Source organism: Hemiscyllium ocellatum, chromosome 11 (genome assembly GCF_020745735.1).
Source record: "Hemiscyllium ocellatum isolate sHemOce1 chromosome 11, sHemOce1.pat.X.cur, whole genome shotgun sequence".
Taxonomy (NCBI): domain Eukaryota; kingdom Metazoa; phylum Chordata; class Chondrichthyes; order Orectolobiformes; family Hemiscylliidae; genus Hemiscyllium; species Hemiscyllium ocellatum.
The window spans coordinates 45,232,571-45,252,978 of record NC_083411.1 but is presented as its reverse complement, the minus strand read 5'-3'; the positions used below and the strand labels follow the sequence as shown (position 1 = coordinate 45,252,978).

Here is a 20,408-nt window from a genome sequence, read left to right as displayed (position 1 = left end):
TGGTGTCCTCCTGAGGTTCTCAATTTCACAAATAGCAGTCTTCAGCCAATTCTGTTCACTCCATGTAATCTTGAGAAACATGTGGAGACACTGGATACTGCAGAGGCTATGGGCCTTGGCAACATTCAGACAGTGGTACTGAAGACTTGTGCTCTCTCAGCCAAGCTCTTCCAGTACAGTTACAACACTGGCATCTACCTGATAGTGTGGAAATGCAGTCAGGCATATCATGTACCTAAAAGTCAGGACAAATCCAATATGCCCAATCACCACCCCATCAGTCTACTCTCAAGCATGAACTGTGCTATCAAGCAGCACTTATTCAGCAATGATGCTCAGTTTAGGTTCTGCCAGGTCCACTCAGCTCCTGACAGCCTTGGTTCAGCCGTGGACAAAAAAAGCTGAATTCCAGAGGTGGGGTGGGAGTGACCGCCCTTGACGTCAAAGCTACATTTGATCAAATGTGGCATCAAGGAGCCCGTGCAAAACTGTAATCTATGGAAATCTGGTCAAACTCTCTGCTAATTGCAGTCAGACTTAGCATAGAGGAAGATGGTCATGGTTGTTGGAGGTCAGTCATCTCAACTCCAGGATGCCTCTGCAGGTGTTCCTCATGGCAGTGTCCTAAGCCCAACCGTCTTCAGCTGCCTCATGAATGACCTTCCCTCCAACATAAGGTCAGAAGTGGGGATGTTCACCAATGATTGCACAATGTTTAGCACCATTCATGACTCTTCAGATACTGAAGCAATCGATTTCCTAAACCTTGACAATATCCATGCTTGGGCTGACAAAGAATAATCATGCCACTTGAGTGACAGACAATGATCACCTCTGCCAAATGAAAATCTTAATATCTCCCTTTGACATTCACAGAACCAGAAGCCCGGAGCTGTTATAGTGCAGAAGAGGCTATTTGTCCTGGTGTGTCTCTTACTCAGATTAATCATGGGTAGATGTTATGGTCTTGTTTAAGAGAAGGCTGCTTCTCAGTCTTCATTTCCCAAATGCTTGCAAGAGCCACAGGGTGGCTAGTTCATTCTGAATTCTCAATTAAAAGCCCCAGCTTACAGCAACTGATGAAAGAAAGGTAAGCTGATTTCTTCAGGCTTAAGGTGATTTTCATTGCAGAGAACTAGAAGAGACCTATTGGCTTGCTCCTGGCCTGAATAGCTCCTCTGTATCTTGCTCATAGTCGCAAAGCTATTCAGACACTTGGCAACCAATCACACAGTTGTTAGCAGGCAGAAGATCTTTGTCATTGATAACCGATCTCTAGTCCGCAAAAGCAATCGGTTTCTTGTTTTCATCCAAGTCAGGAGTGTGATGGAATACTCCACACTTGCCTGGATGGGTGCAGCTCCAACAATGCTCAGATGCTTAACACCATCCAGGACAAAGCAGCCCATTTGATTGGCCCCATATCCACAAGTGTCCACTCACTCCATCACCATTGCTTAGTAGCAGCAGTGTGTATCATCTATAAGATGCACTGCAGGAATTCACCAAAGATCCTTAGACAGCACCTTCCAAACCCACGACAGGGACAAGGGCAACAGACTCATGGGAACACCACCAGCTGCAAGTTCCCTTCCAAGTTATTCACCATCCTGACTTGGATGTATATCATCATTTCTTCACTATTCCTGGGTCAAAATCCTGAAATTCCCTCCATAATGGGCCTTGTGGGTCAACCCACAGGAGAGGTTCAAGACGGCAGCTCACCACTACTTTCTCAAAAGCAACTAGAAGCTGGCAATCAAGGCTGGCCAGCCAGTGTTGCCCACAACTTCTGAATGAATCAAAAGTAAAAGCTCCAACCAAATACAACCCCTCAGCTCCAGGTTGTCTGCAAACAAGACTTCAATTACCATTTCTTGGTGAAGCTGCTATCTAAACAATGCTTTTCAAAGCATGCAGCAATCCTCTCCATTTTAAAAGCATTTATTTCTTATTTAATGATTTTTAAAAAGCACAGTTTTTTTTTAAAAAAGGGCTTTCCAACTCTGCTGAACTGTTTTACCAGTTTCCAGACGCCCTGTTACTAAGGCTTCGATTCTAAACTGTGGTATTTTCCTGACACCCTCTCCCCCCCGCCCCCCCTCCTCAAAATGAGGTTACCTTCACTGTTATCTTTTTGGTTCCTTTCTCATACACTGGGCTTATGATTTTTGGCTTCCAATCCATTGATATTATTCAAATTTTCAGGGAATTCTGGAAATGGTTCCACTAATTTCGGACTTTCCGCTTTGAAAATCCTGGGGTGCAGGCCATTGGGAATTGTCTGCTTTTAGTTCCATTAATTTCTCCAGGAAATTTTCTTTGCTTACATTGTCAGCTCATTCTTACTTGGCCCTTTGTTCCCTACTTTGTTTTTGACATGTTTTGTGTTTCCTGGAAAGTAAGTAATATCTCTGCCATGTTGTTCACACACCCGTCCTTCAGTGGCAACAGTCTCACCTCTGCGATCAGAGGTTGAGGGTTTATGCATTCAGTTTTAAGCTCATAATCATAATACACATCCCTTTGTCACAAACAGGGAGTGCTGCACTGTTTTAGGTATGGTATATTTTGTATAAGCCATTACATTGAAGCTCCCTGAGCAGAGCAATTTTCCCCGGTTTCCATTTGACCTTCAACCATCATCACCAAATAGGTTCTTTGATCAGCATCACATCTGTGCACAAATTAGCTGCTCAATATCTGACGTTTACCGTTGATAAAAGGATACATGAAGATGGGGTTTGCTTCTGGCATTCATCCGTACTGAAAAGCAAGAAAACTATCTTTAGAAAGGAAACCAAAATGTATCCACCATGAGAAGGCAGTTCTGATTGATTGGACTAAGGTTGGTTGGCAACCAACTTGAATTGTTGTTACTTTCCTAAACTTGGTTTTTGTGTGTTTCCATCCTGATTTTTTTTTACACAGTGGTAGGTGTCTGGAAAGTGTTGCCAAGTGGAGGCAGATACTTTAGTGGCATTTAAGGGACTTTTAGGTAACCACATGAACATGCAAAGAATGGAGGGATATGGACCAATGGCAGGCAGGAAAGGATTAGTGTAATTTGGCACCATGTTTGACACAACATTGTGAACCGAAGGGCCCATTCCTGTGCTGCACTGTTCTCTCTTCTATAATTGTGGCTACTGTTCAAGAGTTCTTCACTGTCTGTGAGGCACATAAGATTATGAAATGTGTGGAAAAGTACACATATTTCTCTGCCAATATCATTTGAACAGGAACAGTTAATAGATGATATCTTTGCACACTTATGCAGTATCCTGAAGGCACTGCAGATGCAACAGCTATAATCGTATCTGTGTCTCTGCTGGTCTAGAACAATTGACTCCATGTGCTCTAATGGGGAAAGATAAAAGTCCTGTTCCAATAGGAATGGTTTTGGATGTAGGTTTGCTTGCTGAGCTGGAAGGTTACAAAACTATTCGAATTTTGTTGGCTCAAGATACTGTTGAAAGAATGCATTTGATTGACACTGCTCCCAGGCCACATTCCTGATTTCACCATGACCATGTATTCGATTACCAGGTTGAACCCTTCTTTGTGACCCTCGCGCTGTTTGACGCAAAGAATAACTGCAAGATCTCTGAAGATTTCCACGTGGATTTGAACCCCCCAGCTGTTCGGCAGATGTTGCTGGGAAGCTTCGAGGGTGGAGCTGAAAATGGGGCAACTAATTCAAATCTGATGAAGAATGATGGTTATTTTAAAGGAGTTGCTGAGAGACTTCTTCGCTATCCAAAACAGGTAGAATTCCTGAGGCAATGACGAGTCTATATTCAAAGCTGTGATAGGTTTCTCAGTCCGTCAATGTCTTGACATCATTTGTCACTAAAGCGACAGGTCTTCCTATGTGAGTCTATATCCCAAGCTGTGATTGGTTTTTCAGTTTCTCAGAAAGGTGGAGTGAAGCTAGGTTGTGCTTTATGAGGTGACATTGGGAAAGCGCAATGAGCTAGTTGTTCTTCATTTCTTGTGCGGTACTTATTAATTCAAAAACTCCCAAGCAAGCAAATCAAGTGCATTTTTTGGTTGTGAAGCTGTGCTTTCTCTGATATTTTAATGTTGCATGTGGCAGTGATCATTAATCTCAATAAGAGGAACTGCATCAGGATTTGCATTATTGTCCAGGAATCTAACCTCAACAGTGTTTGAAGTGTGGGTTATGCTGAAGAGAACTCAATAACTCCCCAGAATTTACAGAGAATGCTGGTAAAGAATCCTGAGGCACCATTGATCATAGACAGTTTTGCCATCATTTTATATCATGATCACCACATGATAATACAGAGCTTGAGCATTTATCTAAAAGGGAAAAAGCTGTTGAGCTATTCCTCTTGCTCCAATCAAAATAGAATTTCAAGACTATCAAATCTCAAAAGAAATGGCTGTTTTTACTGTGAGAAGTGGGTGCTAATTGGTTGGAACTCTCATTCTCCAACGAGAATGCACTAGGGAATAGTTAAATGCCAAGCTTTTGTTTAAATTCAAACCAGACAAATAGACTTTTGATTGGCTGAGGTATTGCCATGGAAATGACAGCAGGAAGTGGTCCAAGATTCCCAAATCTATTGTACTCTTCAGCTTTGATAGTGTATGCCCTTGATTTAAGAGCTTTGTGAGATTCTGGAGAAAGGGATTTATTGGAGTCATGATGGGCCAAATAGCCTGCCTCTATACTGTGCAGTGCAGTTCTGAAAAAATAAACTTCCTCCAGAATAAGACAGTGGTGTGCTCCCATTTCACTCATTGCTTTGGTTCTAACGTGTTGTGTGTCTGTGGTTTTCTTTGTAGGGGATCTTTTCAGTGACCGCCCCTCATCCGGATATCTTCCTGGTTGCACGAGTGGAGAAAGTGCTACAGGGAGGAATTGCCCAGTGCGCTGAACCATATATCAAAAGTTCGGATGCAAACAAGGTACCTGTGAAGGCTACACCTTCCCTGATTCCCCAAGATGGGCAAATTTCAATTTAATGTTTCATTCTTAATCAATTTGGCCTTCATTGAGACCAGTGCATAGTTTCGGATGCAAAAAAGAATTGATAATCCATTGAATCAGCAACTATTCTGGAGGTGAGACAGCGAGAAGAAAGGGGGACAACTTTAGAAGTACAAAATGGGAGTTGCTTGAAAAACTCAGTACCTGTGTAGAGAGTACCAAGTTAATGTTTTGAGTTCTGTGACCCTTTTCAGTGTGAAGTCATGAAGCAGGATTTCATACAACAGGGGACAGAAATCTGGAATCCTCTCGCCTGAAGGCTGCCACTTGCTTTCAAGATTGAGTTTGACCAGTTGTTGTTGGATAAGGGTACCGAGAGGTGTTGAGTTAAGACACATATCTGCTATAATTGGAATGAAAACCAATGCAGATCTGCTATTGTTCATTTTTTTGCCAAATGTGTGTTTCAGTCTGGAAGTGGGATGTGGTTGATGTGGGGATTTTAAAGTACTGTATCACTTATTCACAATCCAGACAGGTTTACAACCTGAGCAAGGATGTGAGTGAACTTTGGTTGTGACTTGGGGGTTTAAAGGAAATTATTTACATCAGGAATGAAATGTGAGAAGGAAAATGTGCAATTAATTTTGTTGGAGTGTTAAGGTTGTGGTTGCATGTCTAGAACAGAGTTTGATAAGGATTGCCTTGATATAAAAAAGAAGACTTTCATGTTTATAGCCCCAGTTTTGCCCTCAGGGACATTGCAATGTGCTTTACAGCGAGTTAACTGTTTCTAAAGTATATTCACCGTTACACTTTAAGAATCATAGTGTGTCAGGAAAGTCCAGCTGTCCTACTACCTGCATTGCTTGCATTTAGATTGGTGAATGGATGAATTGCTGTGATTAACTGTTTTGTCCATACCTTCAAATCAATCCACAGCCTCATTGCTCTATGCATCTGTGATCTCCAAGATAACTGTGCTCTTGCAATTCTGCTTTATTTAACATCCCCAATAATATTTGCACCATCATTGGTAGTCATGCTTCTGCTGTCTATACATGCTCACTCTCTTGCGTTCTCCCCCTCTCTGTAATAGAATCATAGAATTCTGACAGTGTGGAAGCAGGCCATTCGGCCCATCAAACCCAAATTGACTCTCCTACCCAGGTGCACCTCCTAATCTATCCCTGTAATCCTACTTTTCCCATGGCTAATCCACCCAACCTGCACATCCCTAGACACTTTGGGCAAGTTAACATAGCCAATCCATCTAACCCCTCGTGCGTGCACTCTCTCTCACTGTTTCTCATGTGCACTCTCTCTTGCACATGCTGTCTTCTTCACTTTCTCTCACTCCTCCCCCATTTCCCCCCCCCCCACCGTATCCCTTTTACTCCCCCTGCACATCCCATCTCATTCCCCCTTCCATCCTTCCCTAAAGCACATTTGTCAAACCGGATGTGGGTTTGTATGACAATCAGTAGTGGTTACATGATCACCATGAGGCCAGCTTTTTGTTCAAATTCCGCAGCTCTACAATCCCAACAACCTCATGACTGTGTGTTCACAAAGAATGATTACCCAATGAACACAGCCCACCAATTTCTCAGCAATAAACCCAAACAAGCAGACAAAACACATCCAGAAACCCTAGCCACTCTCCCCTACATCAAAGACACCCCGGAAATGACTACCAGACTGCTCAGAGCCTTTGACATCATGGTAGCCCACAAACCCACCAACACACTAAAACAGCAATTAATGAACTTGAAAGACCCTTTACAGGGAACAAGCAAAACAAATGTCATTTACAAAATACCATGCAAGGACTGTAACAAACACTACATTGGAGAAACAGGTAGAAAACTAGCCACCAGGATATGTAACATCAACTTGCCACAAAACGACATGACCCTCTCTCACTAGTATCCTTACATACAGATAAGGAAGGGCACCACTTCAACTGGGACAACACACCCATCCTAGGACAAGCCAAACAGATATACACGAGAATTCCTAGAAGCATGGCAGTCCAACCGGAACTCTATCAGCAAACACATCAAGTTTACCCCATCTACCACCCCCTGAGAAAAAGAACAGGAAATGACATCACCACAGGAAATGACATCAACAACCCAAAGAAACCCAAGCACATAAATAGAGAGCAGGAATCATCAACAGTGCTTCGTCCGGAGGCCCACTGAAGATGTTATCTAGTAGGGTGACGAAACGCCTAGAAATGAATCTTCCAGCTCACTGAGCAAACCTACATCCGGAACCTCAACCTGAGCTACAAATCTTCTCAAACCTCACTAACCTCATGGCCAGTCTAACACATTGAAGATATGGATTTTCACTGCCTACTATTAACATTCTGCAAGACTGATGGGGTGAGGTTTCCTTTGAGTCATATCCATTGATATAAGGTTATCTCTTCCTCCTCCTTTCAGTAAGATTGCATGTCACAAGCACAGGAGTCAGAATAAATACAGCTCCCTATTAACATCAGCATTCAGGCATTCTTTGGAGAAAACAAATGATGGTGAATCAATAATTTCTTGCTGAATTCCAAACTCTGACCAAGATTCACAACCTTGTAAGAAGCTGCCAATTTAAGATGCACCTTGCCCGAAGAAAAATAGACAGATAACCCTCACTATCTTCACTTAGAAGTTTCCTTCATTGTTGTAACCTTAAAAGGAACAGTGTGTGATATTGTGTTTTATACAGCCTACTTCTACTAAACTTCATATATCTACAAATCACTGGACGCTCAGCAGTTTTATACAGTCATAGTTCTCTCGGAGATCGCTGTAACGTACTGTATCCTGTAAGGGAGTGTCAATGATACAGATTTACATGATATGCCAATTGTTCAGAATATTGGCAATGCTTCAGTCGTTATCCGAGTTATCTGATTTCCAGCATCTGTAGTTCTTTGAATTTGTTATCTGAGTTCACCTTGTTTCCAATGTTGTTCTGATACCCTTCCTCTCCATCTCCAGGCTGCTCAGAAAGTACTTAAAGCTGCCAAGCAAATCTGCAGCCGGCTGGGCGGATACAAGATGGCCTTTGCCTGGGCTGCAAGGTCAGTGTCTGTGCATTGGATCCAATTGTAGTTGCAGTTAGCTTTCCTGAAATGTCTATGAGCTAAATTACCAAAGGTTGTGAAATATTGCCTTCCTCATGTGGATTTTTGGGTCAAGAACCTGCACCTTTTCAGCACCATTCCATGTTCCTAGGGTACCTCAGTGGATGCCACATGCAGTGACTGACTTTTGATGTACTGTTTTGTGAGTAATTTGCAGCAGCTAACTTCTGTTGGATGACCAATTATTTGTTTTCCATTGAGTCAGTGAGTGAGAACTCTCCTAACGTCTCAAAATTTTGAGTTGCCAACTTTAACACCCACCTGAACAGGTAGAACCTCAGGTGAGCATTTCATCTGAAAGATGGCATCTGCAATGCAATACACTGAAGGGACAGCCTAGATCATGACCTCCAATCAAGGATAGTATTAAAATGTGACAATCACCAGTTTTAGATTATAGATTAGATTACTTTAGATTAGATTACTTACAGTGTGGAAACAGGCCCTTCGGCCCAACAAGTCCACACCGACCCGCCGAAGCGCAACCCACCCATACCCCTACATTTACCCCTTACCTAACACTACGGGCAATTTTAGCATGGCCAATTCACCTGACCCGCACATCTTTGTGACTGTGGGAGGAAACCGGAGCACCCGGAGGAAACCCACGCAGACACGGGGAGAACGTGCAAACTCCACACAGTCAGTCGCCTGAGTCGGGAATTGAACCCGGGTCTCAGGCGCTGTGAGGCAGCAGTGCTAACCACTGTGCCACCGTGCCGCCCACTAATTAATAGCTTTATTATATAATGAGAACAGAATAACCTGCATTTATATAAAACTTGTCACTCCCTTGGGAAATCCTGAATTATTCAACAACTAATTATGTACTTTTGAAGTGTAGGTATTGTTGCGAGCATCTGATAATGTTTTAGAATCATGTAAACTGAAGTTGGAATTGGCTGTAAATACGGTGACGGTTGTGTTTCTTTCCCCCAGACCGGTGTTTAAAGACACTGAAGGCTCGTTTGACACAAGCGGAAGATTCTCACCCTTTTACAAGCAGGACAGCAACAAGCTGTCAAACGAAGATCTTCTGAAATTGCTGACTGATCTGAGAAAGTGAGCGCTGGGTTTTTTCAAAGTGTGTCTGAATGTGAAATCTTTCATGGGTCTGAAGAGGCATGTTGAGGGTAAACTCACTGCCCTGTCGGCCTGAGCCTACAAGCAGTGAGGATGGTCAGAGGTGTTGTGAGCCTAACTCTAACCTGTGCACTTGTCGAACATCATCTTACTAATGTTACAGCATTGGTAATGACAGTATTATCTTTCTGCACTTGGCTAGTGTTTCAGAACTGTTCTCTCTGCTAGTTTACTGCTGTGCTTGCTAAACTGGATGAGGAATGTGAGAGGCTGCATCGTCTGCTATGGGGGGTGGGGGGGGGGAGGTGGTTGTGAAATATGATTTTGCACATCCCACGGAAGTTGTGGTGTGGAATATTTACACCTGCACTTTGGGGACACATCTGCTTTTGGGATGACTGAGATGGTGATTTCCTGAGCTGCACGGGATTACACAGATTAGTTTTGTCTAGACTTTGTCGCACACAATAAGTACTTGTAAACTGGAAAATGTGATTATCTCTGAGGAGTTTCACATTTTGGTGATGTCTGACTGATTGTTATACAGTCATATAAGCCTAGAAGCAGACCCTTCGGTCCATCTAGGCCACGCTGACCAGGTTTCCTAACCAAACCAGTCTCACCTGCCTGAACTTGGCTTTAATCCTCTAAACCTTTCCTATTTATGTATGTGGTTCAAATGTCCAGAGTAACACCCACAGCATGGGTTCAATTCCCACACTGACTGAGGTTACCATGAAGGATTCTCCTTCTCAACCTCTCTGTTCACCTGAGGCATGGTGACCCTCAGGTTAAACCACCCTAATGAGAGAGCAGCCCTCTGGTCCTGCAACGTGGAGATAGGTTTTATCTTAATATTTTCTGTTGAGTTGACCTTAAAAGCTCAGAGCTCATGGCAGGCTGATGAGGGTGATGTGCTTCTAAAAGGGCAACAAGGTTCACAGGCACATCAATCTGTGTCCGAGATACCCTCTGTGCTTGGATGGGCAAAAACTACTGCAAGAGGTTCTGCCCTCTCTACTATCAAGCGGCCAACATTCCTCCAATGGCGGAGCAGCCCCAATGGGCCAGATGGCCTAATTCTGCTCCTATATGTTATGGATGGGTGGAGAAAGGGCTACAAAGACATTGTAGCACCCCCCCCCACTCTCTTTCCCCCCCCCCACAAACACGCGCACACACACACACACACACACACACACACCCTCACCTCTGGAGGCAGGTAGCAGTAGCTTTAATGAGCAGAAGGAGCTTGTCACTCAGAATGGCGATAATTTGTACGTTTCATGCTGCCCCTCAGTTGGAATCCTGGTGATTTGACGCTGAGGCAGAGCAGCAGCTGATAAGGAGCGGGAAGAAAGTGAATTCTGCACTCTGGATCTTGACAAAACCATGGCATATCCAGTTTCATGAGCGTAAGGATCTGTGGGTTGGGAATCAGCTGGTTCAGAAACTCGATGACTCTGAGGTGAGGTTGAATCGAGGAATAGCTAAGGTTCTTGCTAAGTCAGTGACTGGGCTGACAGGAATGCACCAGTCCATGTTAAAACAGTGTGTTGGTTCTGAATGTCTAAATATAAAATAAAAAGATAGTTATGATCTTCGTGAAGCGTTCCAGTAAGATCAAATGAAGTCAAACCATTTGACCCATCAGCTCACTAATTCCACAGACTGTGGTTTTTCCTGAAGCAACTTCATTGAACCATCTAAAGAATGGTTCCTTTCCATTTGTTCAGTTCTTTAAATCACAGAATCTCACAGCACCTGCATTAGTTTGTTTAAATAGCTTTCTAATAGCCTCACTTCTGCTTTTTCCCCACAGCTCTACATTTCTTTATCTCCTTTTTAAGCATTTTCCTGATTTCTTTCAGGCAACATGTTCCAAAGCACTCGCTCCGTAAACAAGTTTTTCCTCAGCTCTCCATGGTCCTCTTACCAATTGCTATAAATTGGTGTCCTCTTATCATTATTCCTTCTGCCAGTCTTGCTTTTAAAATCATAGAATCCCTACAGTGTGAAAGCAGGCCATTCAGCCCATCCAGTCCACACTGACTCTCCGAAGAGCATCCCATCCTGACCCCCACTACCCTGTATTTTGCATTTAACCTGTGCATCCCTGAACACTATGGACAATTTAGGATGCCCAATCCAACTAAACTGCACATCTTTGGGAGGAAATCAGAACACTGAGGAAACCCACGCAGACACAGGGAGACACTCTACACAGACAGCTGCCCGAGACTGGAATTGAACCCAGGTCCCTGGTACTGTGAGGCAGCAGTGCTAACCACTGAGCCACAGTGCCCCCCCATGAAAGGAACTCAATTATCACAATATAACCAAAGGGTGGGTGGGTGGGGATGAGGAGGGAGGAACTAAGAGAGTATCTGAGTTTCTGCTGGATTGAAGCTTGTCTACTTGATATTCCAAGCACTGTAGTCAAATAGCCTGGTCGCTTTTTTCTGATCCATTCCTTTCAGTTATTTCAAGTCCACAATCATGTATCCTCTCAGTTTTATTTGTCTCAGCAGCAAATGACCTGGAATCACACTCCTGGTGGAGTTTTTGTTTTTAAAACAATTCCTTTTCGTTGCTAAGTCAGGATTTTACTTGAACCGCTTAGTTGGCTTGCCACTAATTACTTGTGCCTTAATCTTGGCTGAACCACCCATCTGGCTGTTGACCAAATATCATGCTGAAAATCTAAGTCGATTATGTCTGTTTTTTCATCCACAATGACCAGTTTGGTTAACTCTTTAGTGGTTTTTCAGGTGATTTTGTTGCTGATTATTCCTTATTACTGATATGTTAGTTGTATGTGTTTCCCCTCCTCCTTTATACAGTTTCTTGTCATGTTTATTTACCTTTAAGGTTGGTCTATCGATACCTGTTGACCATTACAGTGTTGGTGGTGATGACATCTGTGGGGTTACTGACAGTGTAATTGCCAGTGGGATTACTGACAGCAGTGCTGCAGTGAGGAAGGACCATTGAAACCCTTAATTTGCTTCCTTATTATTTGTAATCTGTGTGCTTTTAAAACAAGAAGATGCACAAATATCTTACCTCCTGAGTGTGTGGGCAATTCACAAACGGCAACAAGCTATTTCTGTCTTAAACCAAGTCACAGGCTTACCCGAAACTCTAATGCCGCTCGCTCAATCACACGTAGAAACATACTCGAAAATAAAGTTGAGCATTGTTTACAGTTACAAGTTACAGGCTGAAGGCATAGTTCAGAATTCATATGATTGGTGTGTCTGGAAAAAACATATTGCAGGCCTGATGAAAAAGGCATTTCACTTCTGAGGTTCAGTTTATTTTATTAATTTGTGGGTTCTGGACATCGCTGGCTGGGTCAACATATGTTGTTCATTTGAGAAAGTGGTGGTGGGTGGCCTTCTTAAATTGTTGCAGTCCATTTGATGTAGGTTGACCCCCAATACCCTAGGGGAGGGTATTCCAGGGTTTTGACCCAGCAACCGTGAAGGAAGGGTGATATACTTCCAAATTCAGGATGGCGGATAGCTTGGAGAGGAACTTGTAGAGGGTGGTGTTCCCATGTACCTGCTGCCCTTGCCCTTCCAGATGGTAGCGTTTGTGGGTTAGGAAGGTGCTGTCTAAGGAGGCCGTGTGGTTATAGTATACCGTTTGGGGGAAGGAGGGGTTCCAGTCAAAGTAGTTTCAGGATTCTCTCAAAAAGATGGTCTTTCTGCAGGTCGCACATCTAATTATTTGGACTCTCATGACTAGGAGATCAGTTTGCTGTATTGCTGGATTCAAAACAGAACTGGCTTGGAGATCTGATGTTGTAGCAGTCTCCAGCTCTCAAGGCACAGGCATTGCTGTCCTTTCTAATTAGATTAGATCACTTAGTGTGGAAGCAGGCCCTTCAGCCCAACGAGTCCACACTGACCCTCCGAAGAGCAACCCACCCAGACCCATTCCTCTACATTTACCCCTACATCTAACACTACGGGCAATTTAGCATGGCCAATTCACCTGACCTGCACACTTTTGGACTGTGGGAGGAAACTGGTGCACCCGGAGGAAACCCACGCAGACACGGGGAGAACGTGCAAACTCCACACAGACAGTTGCCTGCGGCGGGAATTGAACCCTGGTCTCTAGCGTTGTGAGGCAGTAGTGCTAACCACTGTGCCGCCCGGTCTTGTTCTGCTCCGGTCTTGTCTTACTGCAGAGAGAGCTTAAAGATAACAAAGGAAGACTAACAGGGCTGCCTTGCCTTGCCTTTTCCAGATATGTTGCTGAGTTTAGGTTGATTATCTCTAACCTATGTTATTGGTGAAGGCACTTGCCTGGCGGGGAAACTGGTTTGAGACAATCATAACCCTTATTTCAGAAAGACCCATTCAAATGATAAAATGTTTTCTGGACGGACTCAGGATATGAGTAGTGGCACCACTTAGTCTGAAATGTGCCCTTTTGCCCTATGACACTGTGTGGCAGTTGTGAATCCATAGACTGAGTTAGTTCCAGAAGATTCGTCACTGTCTGCAGTTCACTTTTCAAAAAAAAAACCATGAATATGAATGACATGCCAATATAACAGTGACATTATTGACACTGACACTGGAAGTGATGCTGCCACTGATGTTGACCTTGACCTCAATGTCAATAGCAATACAGGGAGAAAAAGATGTCTTGTTTGACTATTAGTGATCCTTGGCTACATTACCAGTGGCTATGTTAAAGTATTACGGAACACTCTTAGCATTGATGTCCGTGTGTTTGTCAGCCCTGTTCACTGTTTTATATGTAATTACCACTCAGTAAAGGCCCCTTGTCTTGCACTGATCCTGTAATGTTCAGCACCGGCTGAGTAGGTGACCACATTTGCAATTTCCCAGTCTGCATCTCCTCAACAACATGAAAGAGCAAAATGGTAGCTGCTAGGCAATTTGGGTACAGATTAAGAGCACATTTTAAAAAGTTCCTTCATTAATTTAGTCACCTTATTCAAATTCTACACTTCTCCTGGTGTGTTTCAAAGCCTATTGTGATAACTGATGACTTGTCTGTTTGCCTTTGAAATCTATTTCCAGGATTGTATATCTCCCACCGTGTGAGAGGACTGAAACTGGATGCTGTTATTGAATCTACTAAACTGTATTCTGTTAGCATTTAACGTTACAATGTGACATTAGGCATTCTGAGACACCCACACACTGACCTCATGGTCCCTCTACTGCTCACCAGAGTTCAGTTAGGAGCTCTCGATCTAATATTGGCTTGACTCACTCACAGACTGGCATGATCATCAGAGTTATCAACTTTGAACAGGGTCATTCCTGCATTTGTAATCTTTCTGACATCCTACATTCTCCTTTATTTAAGAGAGTGACTATCAGTTCTTCATAACTCCTATCAAATACGCAGTGTGAGACATGTTTCAGCTGGATGAGGTTTATGACCCCAAGGCATGTGGGCTTAATTGATTGGGATGTTGGAAGTCAGTTATACAATATGACTGCCTTTAGAGTGAAATTGTATTTAATGCAATTAAACATTTGCTTTTATTGATAATCTGGCCGTTTAATGGAATGCTTGATTATTTGGCAGAAGATACAGAAACATATTGGTTTAGCAACCCAAACACAAGTCACAGGAGAAGGTCCGATATTAAGTTCAGTAAGAGAAAGTCAAATTGCAGTTCTTCAGCATGGTTCATGACCTGAGCGCATTCAAATTGTTTACGGGCAATAAAGTGTGGTTGAAGTGTAATCACTGTTGTAATGCAGAAAACACAGCTGTTAATTTGTACAGAGCAAACTTCCACATGCTGTATTGAGATAATCATAGAATCCCTCATGTGAAAACAGGCCATTAGGCCCAACAAATCCACACTGACCCTCCGAAAAGTATCCAAACCAGTCCCATTCCCCAACTACTTTATATTTACTCCAAACTAATCCACCTAACCTACACATCACTCAACATTATGGTCAATTTAGCATGGTCAATTCACCTCACCTGCACATCTTTTGGATTGTGGGAGGAAACCGGAGCACCCAGAGGAAACCCACGCCGACATGGGGAGGATGTCAAACTCCACACAAGCAGTTGCCTGAAGCTGGAATCAAACCCAGGTCCCTGATGCTGTGAGGCAGCAATGTTAACCATTGAGCCACCATGTTGTCATGATGAGATGTTCTCTGTTTAGTGATGGTAGTGAGAGAGATCCAGATGATAAATCTGTTTGGCTGCCAGACCTATCAATAATTGTGCAACATATTGGTTTGTGGTTTGAAAATGCGTTGGGTTCACTGATTCTGCCATGCCTACCCACTCTGAACAGCAAATGTTTCTGCTTCCACACCATTGCAGAACCTAGTGCCCTTTGAAATGGTCTTGCAAGCCTCTAAGTGGTAAATAATTGGGTTTGGGTTACTACTGGATCATGTACAGACTTTGTTACATCAATTTATATTTCACTCTATTGATGTAGGGCAGAGAAGATGTCGAAACTTCAGGTGATTCCAGGAAATTTTGATGTCACTATCGAGTGTGTTCCTCCTGATGTTTCTAGTGAGTAGAGCCCACATCAGTTTCATGTTGTAACGTAGCAACCTGTCAAAGCAACTTGACCGTAAAAGTCCAACTCTCTCGGCCTGTTTAGATTGTGTGACATCATCCTACGTGCCTGTGAAACCGTTCGAGGAGAGTGGATGCAGCTATGTGACCTTTGAAGTGGAAGAATTTGTTCCCAATATCGCAAAATATATGTACCCCTTCACAGGCTTCAAGAACCACCTGTATGTTTACCCCATTCAGCTCAAGTATGACAACCAGAAGACTTTTGCAAAGGTATTTTGGTTCGAATAATTGTTGGTTGAATTTCTTGTAGGAAAAGATCAGAATCTTCTCACACCAACATCTGTGTATTTGGCTGACTGTTTTATATCAGCGTTCCCCTCTCTCTTTCTGTCAAGGCAAGAAACATTGCAGTCTTTGTGGAGCTCAGGGACTCTGATGGAGATAAATCGCGGCCACTGAAGGTGAGTGAGTTGTTTGTCTTGGGTGACTTTGTGGAGTTTGCATATTTTTCCCCCTGTCTGTGTGGGTTTACTCTGGGTGGTCTAGTTTTCTCCCACAATCTAAAGATGTGCAGGTTAGGTGGGTTACCACTGCTAAATTGCCCATAGTATCCAGACTTGTGCAGGCTATGTGGGCTAGCAATGGAAAATGCAGCGTTGCAGGGAAAAGGTAGAGGACATGGGTCTGATTGGGCTGCTGTTTGGAGGGTCAGTATGAACTCGATGTGCTGAACGGCCTCTATGTACACCGACTTTGATCTGCAGTATAGGAACACAGGAAAAAGAATGGGCCAATCAGTCATTAATCATTCATCAATATGAATGTTGGCTGATTGAACACTTCAATGCCTTTACCTTCCCTATCCCCATGATCCTTTATGGCATCAGTAATTAGAAATCCACCAATCTGTACCGTCAACCTACTCAAATACTGAACCTCTCTGTGCTCGAGAATTCCAAAGGTTTTCAATCCTCTGAGTTTAAAAAAGAATTCTCACCTTTAACTGATGTAGTACCCCGTTTAACCTATGCCCCCTGGTTCTAGACCCCCCAACAAGGAAATTATCTCACCCTACCAATCCTTTTATGTATTTTGCAAGTTTTGGTGAGATCTTATTCTTCAAACCTTGAGCGAATATCAACCCAGTTTGCCCAATCTCTCTCCGTTGAACAGTCCTGGTTTCCCAGGAACAAGCCTGGTCAACCTTTGTTGCACTCTCTCTATGACTGTGATATCTCTGCTGAGATAAGGAGACAAAAACAGCACTCAGTACTCAGGTCTAACCAAATTCCAAACAGTTGAAACAAGACTTCACTACTGTGTATATCTATGTATGGGGTGAGTGTCTGACAGTATAGAGGGATATGAAATGCTGAAGTTGAAGGTATGGAAAAGGGTTGGAGACTGAGCAGAAGTATGACACTGAGATAAAGGAGCAACTGTGATTACATGGAGTGGCAGTGTAGGCTAGATGAGCTGACAGGCTTTCTCCTGATCCTGTTTTCAATGAAGGGGGAAGATTGCAGGAATTGTAGTGGAGGCAAATGAAATTTAGGAGTAGGATCCCCAAAACTGCAATTCCGTGACCGCTACCCCAAGCAGTAGGGTACGGCTTTCCTTGTTAGAACTTATTGATTTATGATGACTGAGTATTCTAAAGGGATAGAGTTGTGGAATCTGATCAGCGTATACCTGCTCAATGTGCTTTCACATTCTGAATTGGCAATGCGGTTTGGAACACATACAGATCAAATGCAGTAATTATTTTTCATAGGTTTTAACCTTGCTTTTGATTAAATATTTGTAAACCTGGTTCCTTTTGCAAAGTATTAAACTTTGGCTGTATACCTGTTTTATAATATAAATGGCTGTAAATGTATTATCTTCAGCATCTATTTGACTGATGTGACAACAGAATTCTTAATTCACAGAGTGACCTATTGGGGCAACTTTAACATAAAACATTTCAAGCTGTCTGACAAAAAAATAAAATTGACACCAAATCAAAGAAGGAAACACTAGGTAAAGGGTTCCAAAGGTTTGCAAATTGGTAAATTTCAAGGACTACTTAGTGGAGGAGACAGACAAAGGCAGAGAGATCTGAGGAGAGATCATGACCATGTTGGAATGATTGACTCCAGGAATGGCAAGGAGGCCAGAATTGAACAAATGTGGTGGTTGTGGGCTGACGGGGAGCCAGAGGAGGAAGGGGGTGAGCCTTCGGTGGGATTTCAAATCAAGGATGAAGACTCTAAAATGGAGGAGACAAACAGGAGGCTGGAGGAACACAGTAAGCCAGGCAGCATCAGGAGGTGGAGAAGTCGACGTTTCAGGTGAAACCCTTCTTCCGGGTGACACACGAAACATCGACTTCTGCACCTCCTGATGCTGCCTAGCTTACTGGGTTCCTCCAGCCTTCTGCCTGTTGACTTTGGATTCCAGCATCTGCAGTTTTCTTTTGTCTCTAAAATGGAGGCATTGTTGGACTGGGAGCCAGTGTGGATCAGTGAGCACTGGGAATATCCTGGAAGACGGTATAAACTTCCACCTTAAGGGAAAATGACTTTAAGTTTCAACTGAATGTCACTTAAATTGCAAGAGACATTTTTTTGTTCACAAAGATCTGGAACTGAAAAGTTCTTATTGAATACAGGCAAGGAGCATCTTACAGTGACAATAGTGGGACAGCAACAGATTGGAAGTTAGAAGCAGTACCATGGACAAGGCAGAGACAGTGGTGAGATATGGATAGTATTGGAGAGGCCTTGTGATGTGGATCTGTGACTCTTGTGTTACATCTCAGCTTCTTGTCATTTTGTTTTTGTTAATCGCTTCAGATTTTGCACCATCAAATGATGTCAATCTTGTCATTTTTCTTTTGTGCAGTGTGATTGTCATCGGCAACACTGTCACTCATTTCCTATCCCTAATTGCCCTAAGGTTCTGAGCCATACAAATTAAGAGCAGGATTAGGTCATTCAGCCCCTTGAGCCTGTTCCACCAGTCAATAAGTTGACGGCTGTTCTGATTGTACCTCAAAACTGCATTCCTGCCACTCCTGACAACCTCTAAGGACTCTGCTTCCTCCTCCTCTTCAGGAAGAGAGTTTTAAAGACTCTCAATCTTCTGAGAAAAAAAAATGAAATTGCCTCATCTCTGTTTTAGGTGGGTGACCCCAAATTATTAAACAGGGATTCCAGTTCTAGGTTCTTTGCTTAGTGGAAATATCCTTTCCATTTCCAAACTGTTAACATCTCTCATATATAATATACATAATTCACGTTGTCACTTTTAAACGGGATTGCTTAGTTGAGTTGGCTGGATGCCTAGTTTGCAATGCAGAGTGGGTTCAATTCCTGCAACCAGCAATTCCTTTACCATGACAGACCGTCTTTCTCAATCTCTCCCCTTGCCTGAGGCATGGTGACCCTCAGGTTAAACCACCGTCAATCATCTCTCTCGAATGTGACTATGACACCAACTCTTCTAAATTCCAATGGATACAAGCCTTGCCTGTCCAACCTTTCATCATAAGGTAGTAAACCTGCTGTGAACTGACTCAGCTGCGCAGCGCTTTTCGGAAAAGTTGTTCTAAGGTTTTTACCCAGTGATGGTAAAGGGACAGTGATATAGTTCCAATCAGGAAGGTGTGTGACTTGGAGGGGAGTTTGCAGGTGGTGCTGTTCCTGTATATCCGCTGCCCTTGGCTTTCTAGCTGTTAGAGATCATGGATATGGAAGGTGCTGCTGGAAGAGGATTTGTGAATTACTGCAGCACAGCCTGTATACTGTACACTTGACAGCCATAGGGCACCAGTGGCGAATGTGTGGCTGGAACAGGGAAATTAGGTGATGGCAGAGGGAAACCATGCATGGTGTGTTTCCCACTTCCCCTTGCAAGAAAATGCCATACAGAAAGAGAAGTTGAGTATGAAGACCTTTTATTTATAAACAAAGCTTACGATGTGCTTATGAAAGAGAAATTGCAGCAAACAATGGGGATGGTAGGATAGTGGTAATATCACCGGGCTAGGAATCTGAAAGCCCGGGCTAGGAATCTGAAAGCCCAGGCTCATGCTGTAAGCACATGGGATCAGATATCACTTTGGCAGATGGCAAAATCTGAATTCAATAAACAGCAAGCATAATGGTGACCTTGTAATCAATTTGTCATGAAATACCCGTCTGGTTTACTGATGGCCTTCAGGGAAGGAAATGTGCCGCCTTTGTCCAATCTGGCCACCGGGTGACTCCAGACCCGCAACAAAGTTGTTAACTTGTGACTGTGCTCTGAAATGACATGGAGTTCAAGGGCAACTGGGGATCAAATGCTGTCCTTACCATTAACACCCACAATGAGGAGATGCCTAAGAGGGAAGTGAGGGAGATTTGGGCAGGAGGGTGGCATCTCCTGCCTCTAGCTTAGGTAAGTCCATTGTGGGAGCTTCCCCCCTCCTCCCTTCCCCCGCTCATAGGTGGTATGTGAACTATGGTGGTTTCAGAACAAGGATGAGACTGGTTCATAGCAAGAACTTGGAGGCGGACTCTTTACAAAGTGAAGAAGCTGTAGTGCTCCATCGACTACATGGTTTGAACTGACCAGGCAGCTCTCCTGCTTTGACTGCCTATGGGTCTTATAGATGAATAGTCAACT

At 43.3% G+C, this 20,408-nt stretch overlaps 1 protein-coding gene across 1 annotated transcript in view; it reads left to right on the top strand.

Moving 5' to 3' along the window:
• Positions 1-20,408, top strand: part of dock11 (dedicator of cytokinesis 11) — a 305,664-nt gene that overhangs the window by 106,707 nt on the left and 178,549 nt on the right. The window contains exons 12-18 of the mRNA XM_060832572.1: positions 3,550-3,768; positions 4,816-4,938; positions 7,969-8,051; positions 9,054-9,176; positions 15,667-15,746; positions 15,838-16,025; positions 16,151-16,216. Coding sequence (XP_060688555.1) covers positions 3,550-3,768; positions 4,816-4,938; positions 7,969-8,051; positions 9,054-9,176; positions 15,667-15,746; positions 15,838-16,025; positions 16,151-16,216 — 882 coding nt within the window. The remainder of the gene's footprint in view (positions 1-3,549; positions 3,769-4,815; positions 4,939-7,968; positions 8,052-9,053; positions 9,177-15,666; positions 15,747-15,837; positions 16,026-16,150; positions 16,217-20,408) is intronic.